Consider the following 16683-nt stretch of genomic DNA (forward strand, 5'->3'; position numbering starts at 1 on the left):
AAAAAAAAAAAAAAAGCTTTACCTAGACTAATCTATGGGGCTGTGTTGCTCTGGGTGTCCTAGAACTCACAGTGATCCACTTGCCTCTAGCTCCTGATTAAAGGTATGCACCTCGGTAGCCTGGCCTTCTGTAAAGCCTTTTGAATAGAGACCAATCTATTGATTGAAAAAGGTAGAATTTATTATATCCACTACAAGCATACACATACACATTTATGGGAAGCTAGGGACATACTTCGGTTTGTAGAGTGCTTGCCTAACATCTAAGAAGCCCTAGATTAGCTCCCCAGTACTCCATAAACCAGGTGTGCTGGTACAGCCTCTGAAGTGGGAAAGTGGATACAGGAAGGAGTTCAAAGTTTAAGGCCAACTTGGGCTGTATAAGACCGTGTCTCAAAAATAAAACGAATAAACAAAAACCTTTTCGAGCCAAGCATAATAGTATATATGCTTATCATAACCTTAAAATGTGGAGAGAGAAGAGAGTAACAAGTTCTAGGACAGCCTGAGCTATACAGCAGAATCCTGCTTAAAAATCTTTTTTCTTTGAAGGAAATTTAACATGCTGGGTACTTATCTTTTATCCAAAGCAATGAATGGTAAGGTCAATGACCTCTGTTTCCAATTGCTCTGTCCCACCACCTATATCAGCAGCTATCTCTAGATTAAAAATACAGATCTGTAGAACGATTGAAGGTCAACAGGAATTGGAATGAAATTAGTGCAAACTCCTAGTCAGAGGTACATATGCATGCTCTCTAGCTCACAATGACTAGCCCTTTCCAAGCATGACATTTTCTCCACATTGCTAGCTGGTTATGGGAAAATGTGCTCTAAGTTAACATTTGTATTTGCAAGTCCTTTAAAGTAGAAATCAAGATTTCACTTCAAAGAAAAGGCAAATTAAAAGAGTAAGCACGACTCATGTAAACAAGCAAACTTAGTTAAATTAGTAGTGAGGCTTCCACTGGGATAGGCATTTACTCTAGAGGGATAAATGATAACTCATCAGGGGCACAAATATAATATTAACACTTACTGTTAAATAACATCTTTAAAACTCTCATCCCTGGGGGCTGGGGATGCAGGTGAATTGGCAGAGAGGGCTTCGCTTGTCTAGCCTGCACCCGCGTGGTAGCTGACTGCTATAATGTTAGCTATCTAGAATATGGAAAGCCTAACACTAAAGTAAAGGCCTTCTGGAAAAGTCATATGGACATCTCCTGTAGAAGCTTACTGAAATATATATGTAAATATTTCATATACATAAGAGTTCAAATGGAACCAACTTAAAATCCTACTAGATACCACAGGCTAGCAAAAAAAAAAAAAAAAAGATACCAGGGATTAATTACCTCTTTTGGAGTTGTTGACAAGTGGGGCCCTATAGACCCTCAAACATTTCAGGCTACTGCCATTGCTCTTGCCTACCCTTCAGAATGTGACATTAAGACTCTACTCAGAGAAAGACTCTACTCAAGCTGTTACTCAACTGGACACTTCATCCTGCTGGTTTTGCTTTCAGAGTGCTGGAAGATGCTAGATGCCCACTGCCAGTGAAGAACAGTTATCATCAATCACCCAGCTGTGAACTCAAGAGCTGCAATAGTGCTTACTGGGGAAATAGTGGCACACATTTTATAGGAGTAGCTAAACACTCTCTGATAGGATTTAAGGACCAACTCACAAGATGAAACCCACACCTGGCACTGTTGTTGGGGTCAAGAACCCGTGGCTAGATATGTCATAGGCCCTAGGAGAGACCTATTACTATTAAACTGATAAATGGACATAGTTAAACTAATGACTCATTGCTATATCCATCTCCCAACTCTCTTATGAGAAGCTTCTTGAAGTAAATAGCGATAACGCAGGAATCCCGGAAGTGGTCAACAAGCAGAGAGTAAGAGATTTGGGCATGCTAAGCCCTAAAAGAGGCACCTATATTACATCCCTCACTCAGGGATCATTGAAGAAAGGGAAACAGAAAGATTGAGGGAGCAGGAGCCAGAGGTGGTGGATGATAAAAGTGAAAAATCAGGACAGACAAAACAAGGGCAGCTGCACATGTGAGGACATACATCAAGACCTAGACAAGCTCAAATCAGACAAAATTCCAGCATGGAGGAGGGAAGGAGGCATCAAGTACTGTCCCTAATTGACGGGCTAGTGGCAACTGATAGCTATTGGAAGAGAATCAGTTTTTTCTAAGACTGACCTCTTGAAGAAGGGTGTAACCCTTGGTAGAAAGATCATGCCTACCCAAGAGTATGTAGGCAGCACAACTGGACTGGGGGGGGGGGAGGCACAAAGTTGGGTGTGTGAGATTTGGGGGGAATTTTGGGGTGATGAATATGATCAAAACATATTGTATGAATAAGCTATTTTAAAAGAATATTTAAATATATATTTACATAGAAATTTACATAGAAATACTCAAGTTACTTCAGTTTGAATTTACAAGATGAGAACATGTTTTTTAACATGGAAACTATTAAGTTTAAGAGCACCAAACTGGCAAGGATATAAATGGAATAAGGACTCACAGGCATGACTGGTGGACAAATATGTTCAACTTATTAGTAGACTAAAAAATGATTTATTTATTGTTTTACGTATATAGGTGTTTTGCCTGCAAATATATCCGTGCACTGTGTGTGCGTGTGCGCGCGTCCATGAAGATCAGGATCCCTTGGAGCTACAGATGGTGAGATCCACCATGTACTGGGAACTGAACTCAGATTCTCTGGAAGAGCCAGCAGTCAGTGCTTTTTAATCACTGAGACATCTCTCCAGCTCCCATTAACATTCTTTTTAATCTAGGAATTCATGTTGCAGGTATAAATAACCATATTTAATAGGGTTCTCTGGAATATCTATAGAAACCACTAAAAAACAACACAGACTGTTAAATTATGGTGCTATCCAATGTGGCAAGCTCAGCACTCAGGAGGTAGAAACAGGAGGATCATAATGCTAAGGCCAGCACCAGCAACTCGAAGAGTTCCAGGCCAATGTGGCTTACGAGACCCTTCTCAAACAAAAACAAACAAGATGATGGCTTGTGAAATGGTTCTGTGGATGGGGACACCTATCACTAAGTCTGATAACCTGAATTCAATTGGATTGACCCACACAGTATTGGAGCGAGCCACTCCACAAAGTTGTCCCCTGACCTCTACATGCCCACGTTCATTTTGTGCACACATACACACAACAACTAAATACATCTTAAGAAAAAAAAAATAATAAACCACCAACTATCATTTGCTGCATTCCCATAAAGTGCTAGGAATTACTCTGAAGTCTACACCTCCTGGACACTTCCCTTCTAGCTGAGGAGTCAGGTCAGACAGGCAGTGATCCGAAGATAACAAGGAAGTGCTATTTGAGATAAGATAGCCGGGGCTGAAGGTGCTGGCTCACACCTGTGCATCTAGCACTGGGACAGTTTAGGATTTAAGCTGGAAGTTATCCTCAGCTACATATACACAGTGAGACCTGCCCCTCAAAACCAAAGATAGTTAAGGAAGGTCTCTGGAAGAGGTGACAGACATTTGGTCTGAATGAAACAAAGCAACTAAGTTTTGGCAGTCTTCACAGTCTTAGTTAGTGGTGCTTCCTATTTACTTGTAATTAACAATGACCACATAGTGGGAGGCATGGAATGAAACAACAGCAGTGGTCTCAGGGAACAGCAAAAGAAACAATGGTCCCACAGCAGACACTGCAAGCAAAGTTTCACTGCTCCAATGGTCACTTCATACAATGTTTGGATTACACATGCCACAAAGCTTGCTTCTGCTTAGAGAACAACTCACCATGTAATTTCTATCCAGATCTCCCAAGAGAAAGCAGCAGCAGAAGAAAAGCTAATGTGTTTGAAATTAGGTGTTGGCAGGCCAAGGAGATACCTCAGCAAGCAAAAGCATCTGCCACCCAAGCCTGACAGCCCGAGGTCAGTTCCCAGAGTTCACTGTGAGAGGAGAGCTAACCTCCACACACAAGAGCACTTATACTCAGATATGTACACATCATACAAAATGAAAACATGTACAATAATCAAGTTTTCAAGTATGTTTGTGTGCTGAGGATAGAACCAGGACTCTGTGGCATGCTAGACAACTTTTGTTCTACTTACATTCTCAGCCTGAATTTTTAAAATTTTTTTAAATATATTGAAAATATTAAGCTCAGGGCTGGAGAGATGGCTCAGTGGTTAAGAGCACTGGTTGCTCATCCAGAAGACCCAGGTTCAATACCCTGCACCCACATGGAAGCTCACAAGTATCTGTAACCGCAGTTTCAGGGGATCCAATACAGTGACACAGACACACATAAAGGTGAGACACCAATGTGCATAAAATAAAAATAAATCTTAAAAAAATGTACAGTAAATTTTTAAAAATGAAGAAAACATAAAGCTCAAGAACCTCCATGGTTACCATGCTCTTTCCCATCTCAGCATCTTTGCACTACTGTCCTATTTACTTGCTAACTCAACTCTTCTACTTTTTTTTTTTTAAACAAATCTCAATTTGTCCATTTTACCAATGAAAACTAGAGAGCCAGATGCTGGAGTGAAAGAGAGGCACAGAAAGCACCCAGCTGACCTTCCTCTTCTGACAAGACATCCCACCAGGAATCCCCTCTCTCACAGTGTCAAATAATCTCTTTCAAACTCAATGTCCCTCCCCTCTGCTTCCTGGGCATCTCTGTAACTGTCCTCCTGACTCCCTCTTACTCTCTATGGTTTTTTCCTAATACTCCTGTTTACTTCCTGTCACCTGGTTGCTTGCTGTGCCTCTTGACCTTATCTTGACTTTATTTAATCCTGTTTATAGTATTCAAGCAAAAAGCCCTTGGATTAAAGGTGTGTGCTAAAGCTGAGCCACACAACTAAAACATTTTCCCCCAGTAAATAACAATCTCGGAGTTCACAGTGTGATCAAATATCCTGCAACATTACACAATACTAATGTTTTTCATATTATCTGCCTATCCTTACTAACACCACAATGGGTACAGTGAAATACGTACATGATATAAACACATGCTAAAGCTGATACTGTCTCTCAGAAAGTGGTAAAAGATTCCTACCTCGTTCTTTTAAAGTTCTTGCCTCTTCCAAATACCACACAGTTCCTACACTACAGCTCATTCAACTAATTACTTGAGGTGGGTGGTGGGGACAGGAGAAGACAGCCCAGCAGTTAAGAGAGCTTGCTGCTCTTTCAGAGAACCAGGTTCCCAACAGCTACAGTACCTGCAACTCCAGCTCCAGGAGAGGATCTAACTAACACCATCTTCTGGCCTCAGACATTCACATGCATTCAAGAACATGAACACACACACACACACACACACACACTAGAACAAATCTTTTAAAAATATCATTTATATGTCAACATTGTACTACCTATTAAATACAAAGCACAGAAAGAGAGCTGGGTGCAGTGGTTCATGCCAGTAATCCTAAAACACTGGAGGGTGAAGCAAGGGACTGCTGGGGAAGCTGTGGTAAAACACTCAGCAGGCAAAGATAAGTGTGGCTAGCCTGACCTACACAGTGAGTGTAGGGGGACGGGGATGGGGAGGATAACAGTACACTCTACAAGAAAATTTAAAATCTCAACCATAGATAAAGGCAATCAGAAAGCCAGAAATTTGTGAAAATAAGGCTACAAATAGGAGGAAGCCACCAACTAAAACACAGCAAGAAAAAGAACAGATGATAGATACTACATACAAAGTGTCAAACAAAAAAAACAAGAGGAAGGGGTCAGTGATAAACACTTGCTAAGCACTGAGGCCACAGCTTAAAAGTAACTTCCTGCATTGGCCCACACTTGCAATCCTACCATTTGTAGAGTAGGGGCAGAATGATCACAAGTTAAAGACCAGGCTGGTGTATGCAGAGTCCTATACCGGGTATATACAGGTGTGTGTAATAGAGACCCTGCCTTTAAAAGTCAGCCCTGTAAGGTAGGATGATGTGTGACACATTCTTACAATCCCAGTACTCTCTTAATACAACTAGGTAGTGAGTTTAGATGTAGGTTTTGTTTTGTTGTTTGAAACAGGTTCTCCTGTACCCCAGGCTGGCCTCAAACTGACTTTATATCTGAGGCTGATCTTGAACTTCTTACCCAGAGCACACCACACCCAGTTTAGTGGATTCTGGGTATTGAATCAGTGCTTCAAGCTTTCTAAGAATGTTAAGCATTCTACTAAGACCACATCCTACTGCCAAACTTAAAACTTTTAGCTTCCCGTCTCCACTTCCTGAGTTTTAATTAGTTAATACAGGTGTGCACCACCAAGCCCATGCCCAGGGCTTCCTGCATAGCAGGCAGGCATTCTACCAACTGATTGGCATCCCCAGACCCTTTTCAGTTTGGTTTGTTTTTTGAGAAGGTCTAATATAGCCCAGGCTGACTCCAAAGTCCTGATTCCCTTGCCTCCACCTCCTAAGTTCCGGGATTCAGGTGTGAGCCACCAAAACCAGCATCAGACTCCTTCAAAAACCCACTTGAGGTGGGTGGTGGTGGTGGTGGTGGTGCACGCCTTTAATCCCAGCACTCAGAAGGCAGAGGCAGGGTGATTTCCTAGGGCTACAAACCCTGTCTTGAAAACACACCAACCCACCTGAATAGTGGGACTAGTAATGACGTGATTGCTAGATGACAGCTAAAAACCAAGCTGGAGCCGAAGCTGTAAGCTGCTTTCCTTCAAAGTTAAATCTGGGCAACTCACACAACCCAAGTGGTTTTTTTGTTTTTGTTTTTGTTTTTTAAAAGACCATCTTAGTCTTCACAATGTATTTACTTAGAATATAATAAATATACTAGTATCAAATTGCAAATGAACATATTGAGTAATGGAAAAAACCAAAACCAAAACCAAACCAAGTCCAAGTCCATAGAGCTGACTTAAATGATGTCAGAACAACACAGCCCTCTCCACTTTTTTTGGTCAAAAATATCAAGTGGAAAGGTGCCCAAATAATACTGTATTAACTTTTTTTTTTGTTTGTTTGTTTGTTTTTTCGAGACAGGGTTTCTCTGTGCAGTCCTGGAACTCACTTTGTAGACCAGGCTGGCCTCAAACTCAGAAATCCGCCTGTCTCTGCCTCCCAAGTGCTGGGATTAAAGGCGTGCGCCACCACCGCCCGGTCCTGTATTAACTTTTAAATGACACAATGATTTAAACAGTGTGATGAAATCTTGGGCCATCCATCTCTTAGAGGGACATAAATATTATCCCTCTAAGATACCCAAATAGCTAAGGTACGCTACAATGTTAGTTACTGAGAAGCCAGCTCTATTATTAGAGCTTGTGCTCAAATAATCCTTATACAGTAGCTTAAAGCTAGTAAGCAAACCATAAGAAGCCATCTTTCAATTTATTTCATCTCTTAGGCACTTTGTTATCTCACATCATCACAGGAAAGATACAAACTAAGACATCTTGAGAAAGAAACAACATTCATACAACCTTCGGTACTGCATGTTCTTTGTTGTGATTGTTCTGTTCTGTGATGTCACTGTGATTAAAAAAAAAAAAAAAAAGCCAGTCCATCCATCCATCCATCCATCCATCCATCCATCCATCTTCGTGGGAGCTGAGGTGGGAGGCACACGTGAAGGTGAATTTGCTGGAGGTCAAAGATTACTTTGGGGAGTTGTTCTCTCTTACTATGGGTTCTAGGGACTGAGCTTAGGTTATCAAGCTTTGCAGCAATTGATTTTACTGAGCCATCTTGCCTGCCCCATGAGTAAATGTGGGGGTGAGGTGGGAAATAGAGGACATGGAACAACAGTTTGTAAAGAGATTCATTTTAGACACCTGTCTGGGACAGTCTTGGAATGTATACCCTGCCCATAGAGAGCTTATTATATGGCCTATTTGACTCAGAACCCTTTTATTCAATAACCAACCCAAAAAGATATGTGCAGTACTTATTTTAACTATTAAAAGTCTACGAAGTTGAATGGACATGGTGATATAAGCCTTTATTTCTAGCACCTGTGAAGCAGAACTGAGTTCATATGAGTTCCAGGACGGCCTGGTCTAATAGCCAATTTGAGGCCAGCCAAGGCTACACAGCCAGACTCCATCTCAAAAACAAAACAAAACAAAAACAAGCAAACAAAAGCTATCTGCAATGTTACTGCAAGTCTATAATTTAAAAGTGTGTAACATATTTACTTATTAAATTACTTGTTTGGTAATTCTTTTATCCTTACAGTATAATCACTTCCCTACTAATTTCTTGTATGCTAAATGAAATTCAATTACAAAGCCTTCAAGGGCTGGCGAGATGGTTCAGCGGTTAAGAGCACTGACCGCTCTTCCAAAGGTCCTGAGTTCAATTCCCAGAAACCACATGGTGGCTCACAACCACCCAGAATGAGATCTGACACCCTCTTCTGGTTGAAGACAGCTATCGTGCTCTTATGTATAATAATAAATAAATCTCTGGGCCAGAGCAAGCAGGGACTGAGCGAGCGGGACTGACAAGAGAAAGCAGGGCCAACTGCAGCGAGTGGGGTTGACCAAAGGTCCTAAAACTTCAATTCCCAACAACCACATGAAGGCTCACAACCAACTGTGCAGCTACAGTGCACTCATATACATTAAATAAATAAATAAATAAATCTTTAAAAAAATCTTCAAAACCTGTGCTACAAACAAAGCCAACAGTTCTAAGACTTTCAAAATGTTTTTAAAAGTCCCTTTGTTCCTTCATTCATCCTTGAGCAGCACGCTAGAGTGTTCATGTGGAGGACAGAGGACAGCATGTGGGTCCCAGGGGTCAGTCTCAGGTCATCAGGCTCAGCAGCAAGCATTTGTATCCACTGAATGACCCTGTCCACCCAGACTGAGAATTTTGGTTTCCTAAATATAGCAAAAAAATGTAAGACAATTTTTCAACATTAACAAAAAGTGCAGCATGAATCTTTTTTTTTTTTTTTTGATTTATTTATTTATTATATGTAATTACACTGTAGCTGACTTCAGACACTCCAGAAGAGGGCATCAGATCTTGTTATGGATGGTTGTGAGCCACCATATGGTTGCTGGGATTTGAACTTGGGACTTTTGGAAGAGCAGTCAGTGCTCTTACCCGCTGAGCCATCTCATCAGCACCCCCTCCCTTTTTTAAAAGTTACTTTTAAAAACAGTGGTATCATGGAGGTCAAAGGACAACTTTTAGGAATTGGTTCTCTTTCTCCAAATGGAAGTTGGAGGCTGGCATATCTTCCTTGTTTGCTCTTCACCTTAAACCAAGACAGGGTCTCTAATGAGCATCTCTGAACCCAGAATTCCTGGGCTGGAAAGGCAGCTCAGCAGTTAAGAGCTGTTCTTCCAGAAGACCTGAACTGGGTTCAATTCCCACCCTACATGACAGCTCACAAATGTCTATGATTCCAGTTCCAGGGGATCTGGCATGCTTGTACAGACATACATACATGCAGGAAAAACATCAAGGGCACATAAAAATAAATCTTAAACAAAACAAAACAGAGTTCCTATTTTCATGTGGTCCGGCCAGCCAGCTTCCTCGGGGTTGGGGTTACAGATGAGACACCGTATTCCTTAGGCTTTTTAAGACACTTTAGACACTTACGAGTATTATTTTTTCCTCCTTCCTCTTTTCCTCTTTCTCACAATGTATTTCTAGCTGTCCTGAATGCACACTAGGTAGACCAGGATGTTCTGGAACTCACAGAGATTCCCGTCTGCCTCCTGGGATTAAAGGCTGGCTTGAGATAGACATATTTCTTATATGGTAACAGCATGTTACAACAGTAGGTACAATTTAAGTTTTTAGAACAACATTTCTTCTCTTTTCTTTGAGATAGGGTCTCACTGGCTTGGAATTCACCACACAGACCAAGATGGCCTTAATCTAGAGGCCCACTTGCCCTTACCTCTGCCTCAAGAATGCTGAGATTAAAGTATGTCCCACCACACTCTGGTTAGGATGACATCTCTAAACTCCTGTTGAGAACAATCTGTAAGTGACCACTGGGGGAGCGCAGTCAGCCCTTTTCTTTAATGTACTACCAGCCACCAATCTTTATGTATTATGCGCTCCCAGCTTCTCATCTTCAGATTCAGTCATACAATAAAGGATTTTGTATTCTGCCTTTCCAATGTGGAACTAATGTCAGGCGCCGGTGGCACATCTCTAATCTCAGTTCTCTAGAAGCAGAGGCAGGTGGAGGTTTAAGGTGAGCTTGGTCTACAGAGTTATTTAGTTCCTGGGCATCCAAGGATATACAGAGGGGGGAAAAAGGGAACCAAGAAAACTATTCAACTAGCCTAATTAATGGTCCAATTTTCCCACACTACTTATGTACAGTATATTCTGACTGGCTACAGTCACCCTTTAATGTTTTGCTGGCAGATAATGTAAGCTTCAAAGCTCTGCTCAAAATCCACAGTAGTTTTCCTACCTCCACTCTCCCTGCAATTACTTCCCTCCTCTCCCATAGCATTCTGTGTTCCTTCTCATCTCCACCCCTGTCACTCTCCCTCCCGGCCCTCCTAGGGTTCAATTATACCCTGTAAGTCAGAGGCTCTACCCTATCCAAAGTGGCTTCTCCAGGTTCTCAATACCCATTACATTTATTTTTTTCTGTCTCCATGAAGTCTCCTTACACCCTCTGCGTGACATTTTTTTTCTCATCACTACCAAAATTGCATTAATTAATTCTGTCATTTCTTTTTGGGGGGTGGTGTGAAATGTCTATTTCAGAGAGGATTATCACACTGTAGCCTAGCCTGGGAGTCCATTATAATGCCCAAGACGTCCTTGAATTTCCATAAGTCTTCCTGGCACCATTCTAAGGGTTGGCAAAAATTTGTGGAATACATGCCTACCCTAAATAAGAGTGATCATTACTAGTAGAGCAGACAATGGGAATGCTGACGATTGTGCACACAAGAACTGACAAGATCTAATGTATAGAAAATATTAGCAGAGAAAAATTCCAAATAGACGAAGTTCTGGTCAAAGAGTGGGATACAAACAAACTCAACAGAGATAACTAATTCTGCCCAGGACCAACAAAGCAGACTGCTCACTACCCCAACTGCAACTTTCTAACTCCACCATCTTTTGAGCACTCAATTGCTCATTAAGAGTCCACGTACCAACATACCTCGATTATTTTGTATTCTCTAAGGTACTCCAAATGAGGAGCAAAGGGATGGCAGAAACCTGATAGTCTAAGTACCAGATGCAGAAACAATGACGGCAAGCATTTACACTTGGAAGACACTCGAAAACAGGAAAAAACTGCAGCGTGATCACGGAGACCAAACTTAAAAAACACATCTGTAAGCATGTAGCCCCACAGATTGGGACCCGCACCGAAGTGATCAATCACCCGACTGCCAAAAGAGGCCATTCTCTACATCTCTCTCCCGACCTCTTCCACTCAGACTAATCTCCACTACAGAGCTTACCAGGCTCCATTCCTAGTAGTACAATCAGCAGATGAATACAAAACAGGTCAAAGAATGGCATAAACACATCTTTTCACACCCGCCCACAGTGGCAAAAAAAAAAAAAAAAAACAACAAAAACAAACAAACAAAAACCAACCAACCAACCGGCTCAGTAATCCCTAATCAGAAAGCTCTAGACGCCACCCAAGACCAACTGTCGTATCTTAGGGAAGCCAAAAGATGTGACTTTAAAGATAAGTCACTGGTCAGAGCCCACCTCTCCTGATTATTCAGAAAAACAAGGTTTTTCAGTTTGGAGATCAGCACACCACTCAAAAAAAGCATCTCCCTGCAGGAACTGGCAATCGATCCCTCAGGGGGGCAGTGGCGCTCCAACCACCGGGCCAGGACCCAGGCAAGTGCGACAGGGCACAGCCCTTGCAGAGAGCTCTCTGAACCGCCCAACGCAATCCGCCCCGGCAGTGACTGAAGTCGGGGTTATGGCAGAGCTGGGCCTGCCCGGCCCGGGGGCGCGGCGAGATCCGGGAGTGGCGTTTCCCCCCCGTAGCCTCCGGCTGTTGAGGCGGATCCCCGGTCTCTTCTCCGGGCCTCCCCGCCCCTCCACCCTCGGCCAGCGAGTCCACCCCTCACCTGGCAGAAGCTCCGGCAGTAGTTCAAAGATGAGACCTCGGACACCTCCTGCTCCCTCAGCTCGGTCTCCAGCTGCCAGAGACACGGCCGTAGGCCCGGCGCTCCAGACGCCGGAGATGCAGGCCGATGACCCCGAGCCATGGACTCAGTCTCGACTCCGGCTCCCGCGACCGCCGGAGCCTCAGCCACGGCCCCGGCCCCGGCGGCGGCCGTGGCGTCTCCCTTTCCGTCCGCCATCTTCCCACGGCCCAGCAGCGCGTAGGCAACCAAACCACGTGACCCCGCCTGGACCCGCCCCCAATCGCCCGTGTTAGTGACGCACCCCCTGGCGACGCTGGCGCCAACTTTATTCCGTCACTAGGACGCCGAATGTTGGTCCTCTCAGAAGTCTCCACCGCAACCGCCCTAGCAACAGCCTAGCAACGGCGAGATTCTAGCGGCCCTGGGTTCTACAGGCCCTGCCGAGTCGAGGAGCGCAAAGGGCCTAGAGACAATAGAGATATGAGAGAGATGTCTGACGAGCTGTGAACTGAAGAGCAAGGGAAAGGCAGCCCAGAAAGAAGCTCGGAGAAAAGCATCCCCGGTTGGAGGAAAATATTGTTAGGCCGAACTGAAAACAAACTGAAGGGAACTTGGTTTATAATGGGAATGGCATTACTAGTCGCTGGAAAAAGGATTGGTCAAAATATATGGCGTTAAAACAAACAAACAAACAAACAAACAAAATATATGGCGTTGAGACGATTTTACTAAAAGGGGGTGGGGCTCTTATAAAGTTGTTTTCAAGACAAGGAATCCCTGTATAGGACTAGCTGTCCTGGAACTCACATTGTAGATCAGGCTGGCCCCAAACTTAAAAGTTCACCTGCCTCTGCCTCCCGAGTGTTGCGACTGGAGCTGTGCAGAGGCAGACTGGATCTCTGTGAGTTAGAAGCCAGCCTGGTATATAGAGCAAGTTCCAGGACAGCCAAGGCAAAGACACTGTAATCCAGCACTTGAGAGACTGAGACAGGAGGAGGATCATGAGTTCCAGGTCTTAGTAGGAGGGGACAAGAAAGAAATGAAAAGAAGAACAGAGAAGAAAAGGGAGAATGGCAAAGTGGTGTGACTGGAGCCCAGTAGATGGAAGTGGTGAAAGAAAAAAAAAAATATATATATATATATATATATATATATATATATATATTCCAGAACATAAGATGTTTGGTTTCAACTGGGGGAACTCTATAAACAATGGGTCTAGATGAAGTTAATGTATAATTTGATAATGGGAGATTTGAAAGTTATGGCCTAAATGTTGCTTTCCCCTCCATTGAAATATAAGTCATTGTGCTGATTGTTTGTGACCTTAATACAAAACCAGAGTCACCTGGGAGGAGGTTCTACTGACTCCTGTAGGCATGTCCATGACATATTTTGTTTGTTGACTGAAGTGGGATGGCCCAGCCCACTGTGGGTGGTAACTGCATCTGAGCATGGAAGCAAATCAGTGAGAAGCTCTTCCCCACAGTTCCTGCCTCTGTTCCTGCTTGAGTTACTGCTATGGCATCCCTCAATGATCACCTGGGACTGGGACACGTAAGCCACACAAACCCTTTCTTCTCCAAGTTGATTTTGGGTATTGTATTTATCACAGCAATAAAAGGACAGTTATCAAGCTTCTCAGGGGGAAAAAAAAAGCCTTGTTCAAGTTGTTGCAGAGTGAGAAAGGAGAGAGGGCATACTAGATAGATACAGGGAGACTCTAGGGCAGTGTTGAATGGCATTCATTTGTTCAACAAATATGAGATGACAATGTAATATGATTCTAGTTCTGCCCTATAAAATTTGTCCTAAGGTTTTTTTTTTAATCCTTTTTTGTTTCCTTGACATTGCAATGGAATTAATTCATTTACACCTTTTCTTTATTTCTTTCTTTTTTTCCCCCGAGGCAGGGTTTTTCTGTGTAGCCATGGCTGTCCTGCAACTCACTCTGTAGACCAGGCTGGCCTTGAACTCAGAAATCCACCTGCCTCTGTCTCCCAAATGCTGGGATTAAAGGCGTGCGCCACCATGCCCGACACCATTTATACCTCTCTTTAATCATACCCTGCCACATCCTGAGAGGTTTGGGTCCAGGAACCCTGACTAGGGGCGGCCAGGGAATGAAGAAGAACACACAGAAAGACATACATCCACTGAATCTGGAATAAGGTGGAGTTCTCTAAGACTACCATTTTCACTGCAACTTGGAATCTGAACACGTGTATGAGATATAAACTCAGAGGGAGAGGCTAGCTAGTTTCTTTAGGAGGTCTCTCTATAGGCCAGCAGTCTCAGGCTATTAACATCCAGGAGGGTGAAACTGCAGTTGCTAGTCTTTACATACATTAATAAATTGTTCGTGGGCTGGTGAGATGGCTCAGTGGGTAAGAGCACCCGACTGCTCTTCCGAAGGTCCAGAGTTCAAATCCCAGCAACCACATGGTGGCTCATAACCATCCATAACAAGATCTGATGCCCTTCTGGAGTGTCTGAAGACAGCTACAGTGTATTTATATATAATAAATAAATAAATCTTTAAAAAAATGTTTAAAAATAAATAAATAAATACATTGTTCGTAAGCACTTAGACTCCCAGTTTCTCTTGAGCCTGGTCCGTATGGGTAATAGCTTTGCTAATTTTCCGTAGACCAATTGGTCTTGGAGTTCTTGGCAGGCTTTGCCTGTGTCAAAAGATATATCTGCTCAGGACTTCACTCACTCCCTACAGCAGCTTTTGGTATAGAAGGCAAAAGCTGGGCTGTGGGGGCAACACACTTTTAGTCTCAGCACTCAAGAAGCAGAGGCAGGCATCTCTCTATGAGTTCGAGGTCAGCCTGGTCTACAGAGTTGAGTTCCAGAACAGCCAGGGATACACAGAGAAAAACCTGTCTTGAAAAGACAAACAAAAACCCCAAACCTCAAAACAATAACAAAAAAGGCAGTCCTTTGAGTAAAACAGCCATCACCTACATCAGATAAGCTGCACCTACTTCCAAGGGTCCATTGGAATACAGCTTGTGGACTGTTGATGACACCCTTTCATAGTAAAAGAAAGCAGGGAGGGATCTTTAGAGCTACACTTGATTCCAGCTGCTCTTTCCACCATACCTATGCAATTCTGCCCTAGTTGCACTTGGCCTTAGAGGTATTTAGAGGTGTTAGAGCATATAGATTGTGGGAGGGTTAATTGAAGATCCATGCAGCTAGGGGGGAACCATCATCTGGACTGGGTGAAGACTATTGAGTGTGACAGCTTTGGGGTCATCCACACACATACAAGTAGTCCCTCAATCATGCGTTGTAAGCAAGTTCTTTAAAAAAAAATCATTGGTTCTCCAGGGTAAAATTTTGGTGAATTTGTACTTTAGTTTGTCATTGGGGTCTCATAAGGAAGGGTAGATGTTTAATGTCTCCCTAGAGAAGGAAATCTTCCAACATGCTAGTTCTGCTAGAACAGGTGGCTAGGTAGACATGAGCAGAAGCGGGAAGTTGTCCACTCTTGCAGCGTGAGACCAGCTGATTTAAGTAGGTAGAGAATTAGACCTGCATTAACCCAGGAGACTACAACTGTTTCTTGGTAGCTAGCTGGGTCTTCTGTGAACTGAAATAACCCTTTGAAACTTGAAATTTCTGAAGTTGCAAATAGGTTCTTCCCCTCATATCAGAAATAAAGGCACCATGGCACTTTCCCAATGATCATACATAAAGACTAAAAAAATGTCCTGATAAGGAGAAAATTTATAAGAAACACAAGGATATCCTGACCTTTGGAGCACCCTCAGTAGAGTAGGATGGCATGAAGATGGTCCTCAAAAAGAGGAACTTAATGATACTGTGAGAGGAGGGGACTAAGAAACTTCCTAAAAGTCTATAAAGCAGAACCCAATGGGCTGCTCCCTCATTCTCACTTCAGGTCAGCCTGCTCCATTCTTGCCTTGAGTGTACTTCACTTTTCTAAATAAACTTCTCTTAAATTATGTGTCACAATCGAATTCTTTCCTTAAGAAGACAAGAGAGGACAAAAATTCTACATATATTTCATGTTCCCCTTGATTAAAGTTAGGTATTTCTCAGCATACTAGTATTAATACTTAGAAGACAAGAACATAGACCAAGAAGACAAGAGCATAGCACGGGTGCGATTGCCCCCAATCAAAGCACTTGAGGTTGAGCACTGGATCCTTTTGAGTTCGAGGTCAGATAGGCCTATATATCAAGTTCTAGGCTGGCCAAGACTACATGGTGAGACCCTAACTTTTTTTTTTTTTTTTTTTTTTTTTTGGTGGTGGGAAGTTCACTGATATGGTGACATTGTTCTTCATTAATCTGAAAAAGTAGTCATCCAGTTCACCTATCCTTTGAATACCCTGGCAGATAGCACTCACACCAATTCTAAACTGACCGTTCAAACGGCCCATGTCTGTTAGTCAATTTTATATCATTATCATGAATTCCTGAATTCACTTATGTCTAGAAAAGGTTCATTTAGTTTCTGTTTCAGAAGTTTTGATCCATTATCACACTGGTCACATTGCTAGTACATCA

General features: G+C 42.8%; 1 protein-coding gene across 1 annotated transcript in view; it reads right to left on the bottom strand.

Annotated features, from left to right (window-relative positions):
- The window catches only part of Rlf (rearranged L-myc fusion), a 63311-nt gene extending 50935 nt beyond the window's left edge, over positions 1-12376 (bottom strand). Inside the window, exon 1 of the mRNA XM_021199634.2 lies at positions 12115-12376. Within this exon, the coding sequence (XP_021055293.1) occupies positions 12115-12351 (237 nt within the window). The 5' untranslated portion in view covers positions 12352-12376. The remainder of the gene's footprint in view (positions 1-12114) is intronic.
- Between the last annotated feature and the right edge of the window lie 4307 nt (positions 12377-16683).

This window comes from Mus pahari, chromosome 6 (genome assembly GCF_900095145.1).
Source record: "Mus pahari chromosome 6, PAHARI_EIJ_v1.1, whole genome shotgun sequence".
In the NCBI taxonomy this organism is placed as follows: domain Eukaryota; kingdom Metazoa; phylum Chordata; class Mammalia; order Rodentia; family Muridae; genus Mus; species Mus pahari.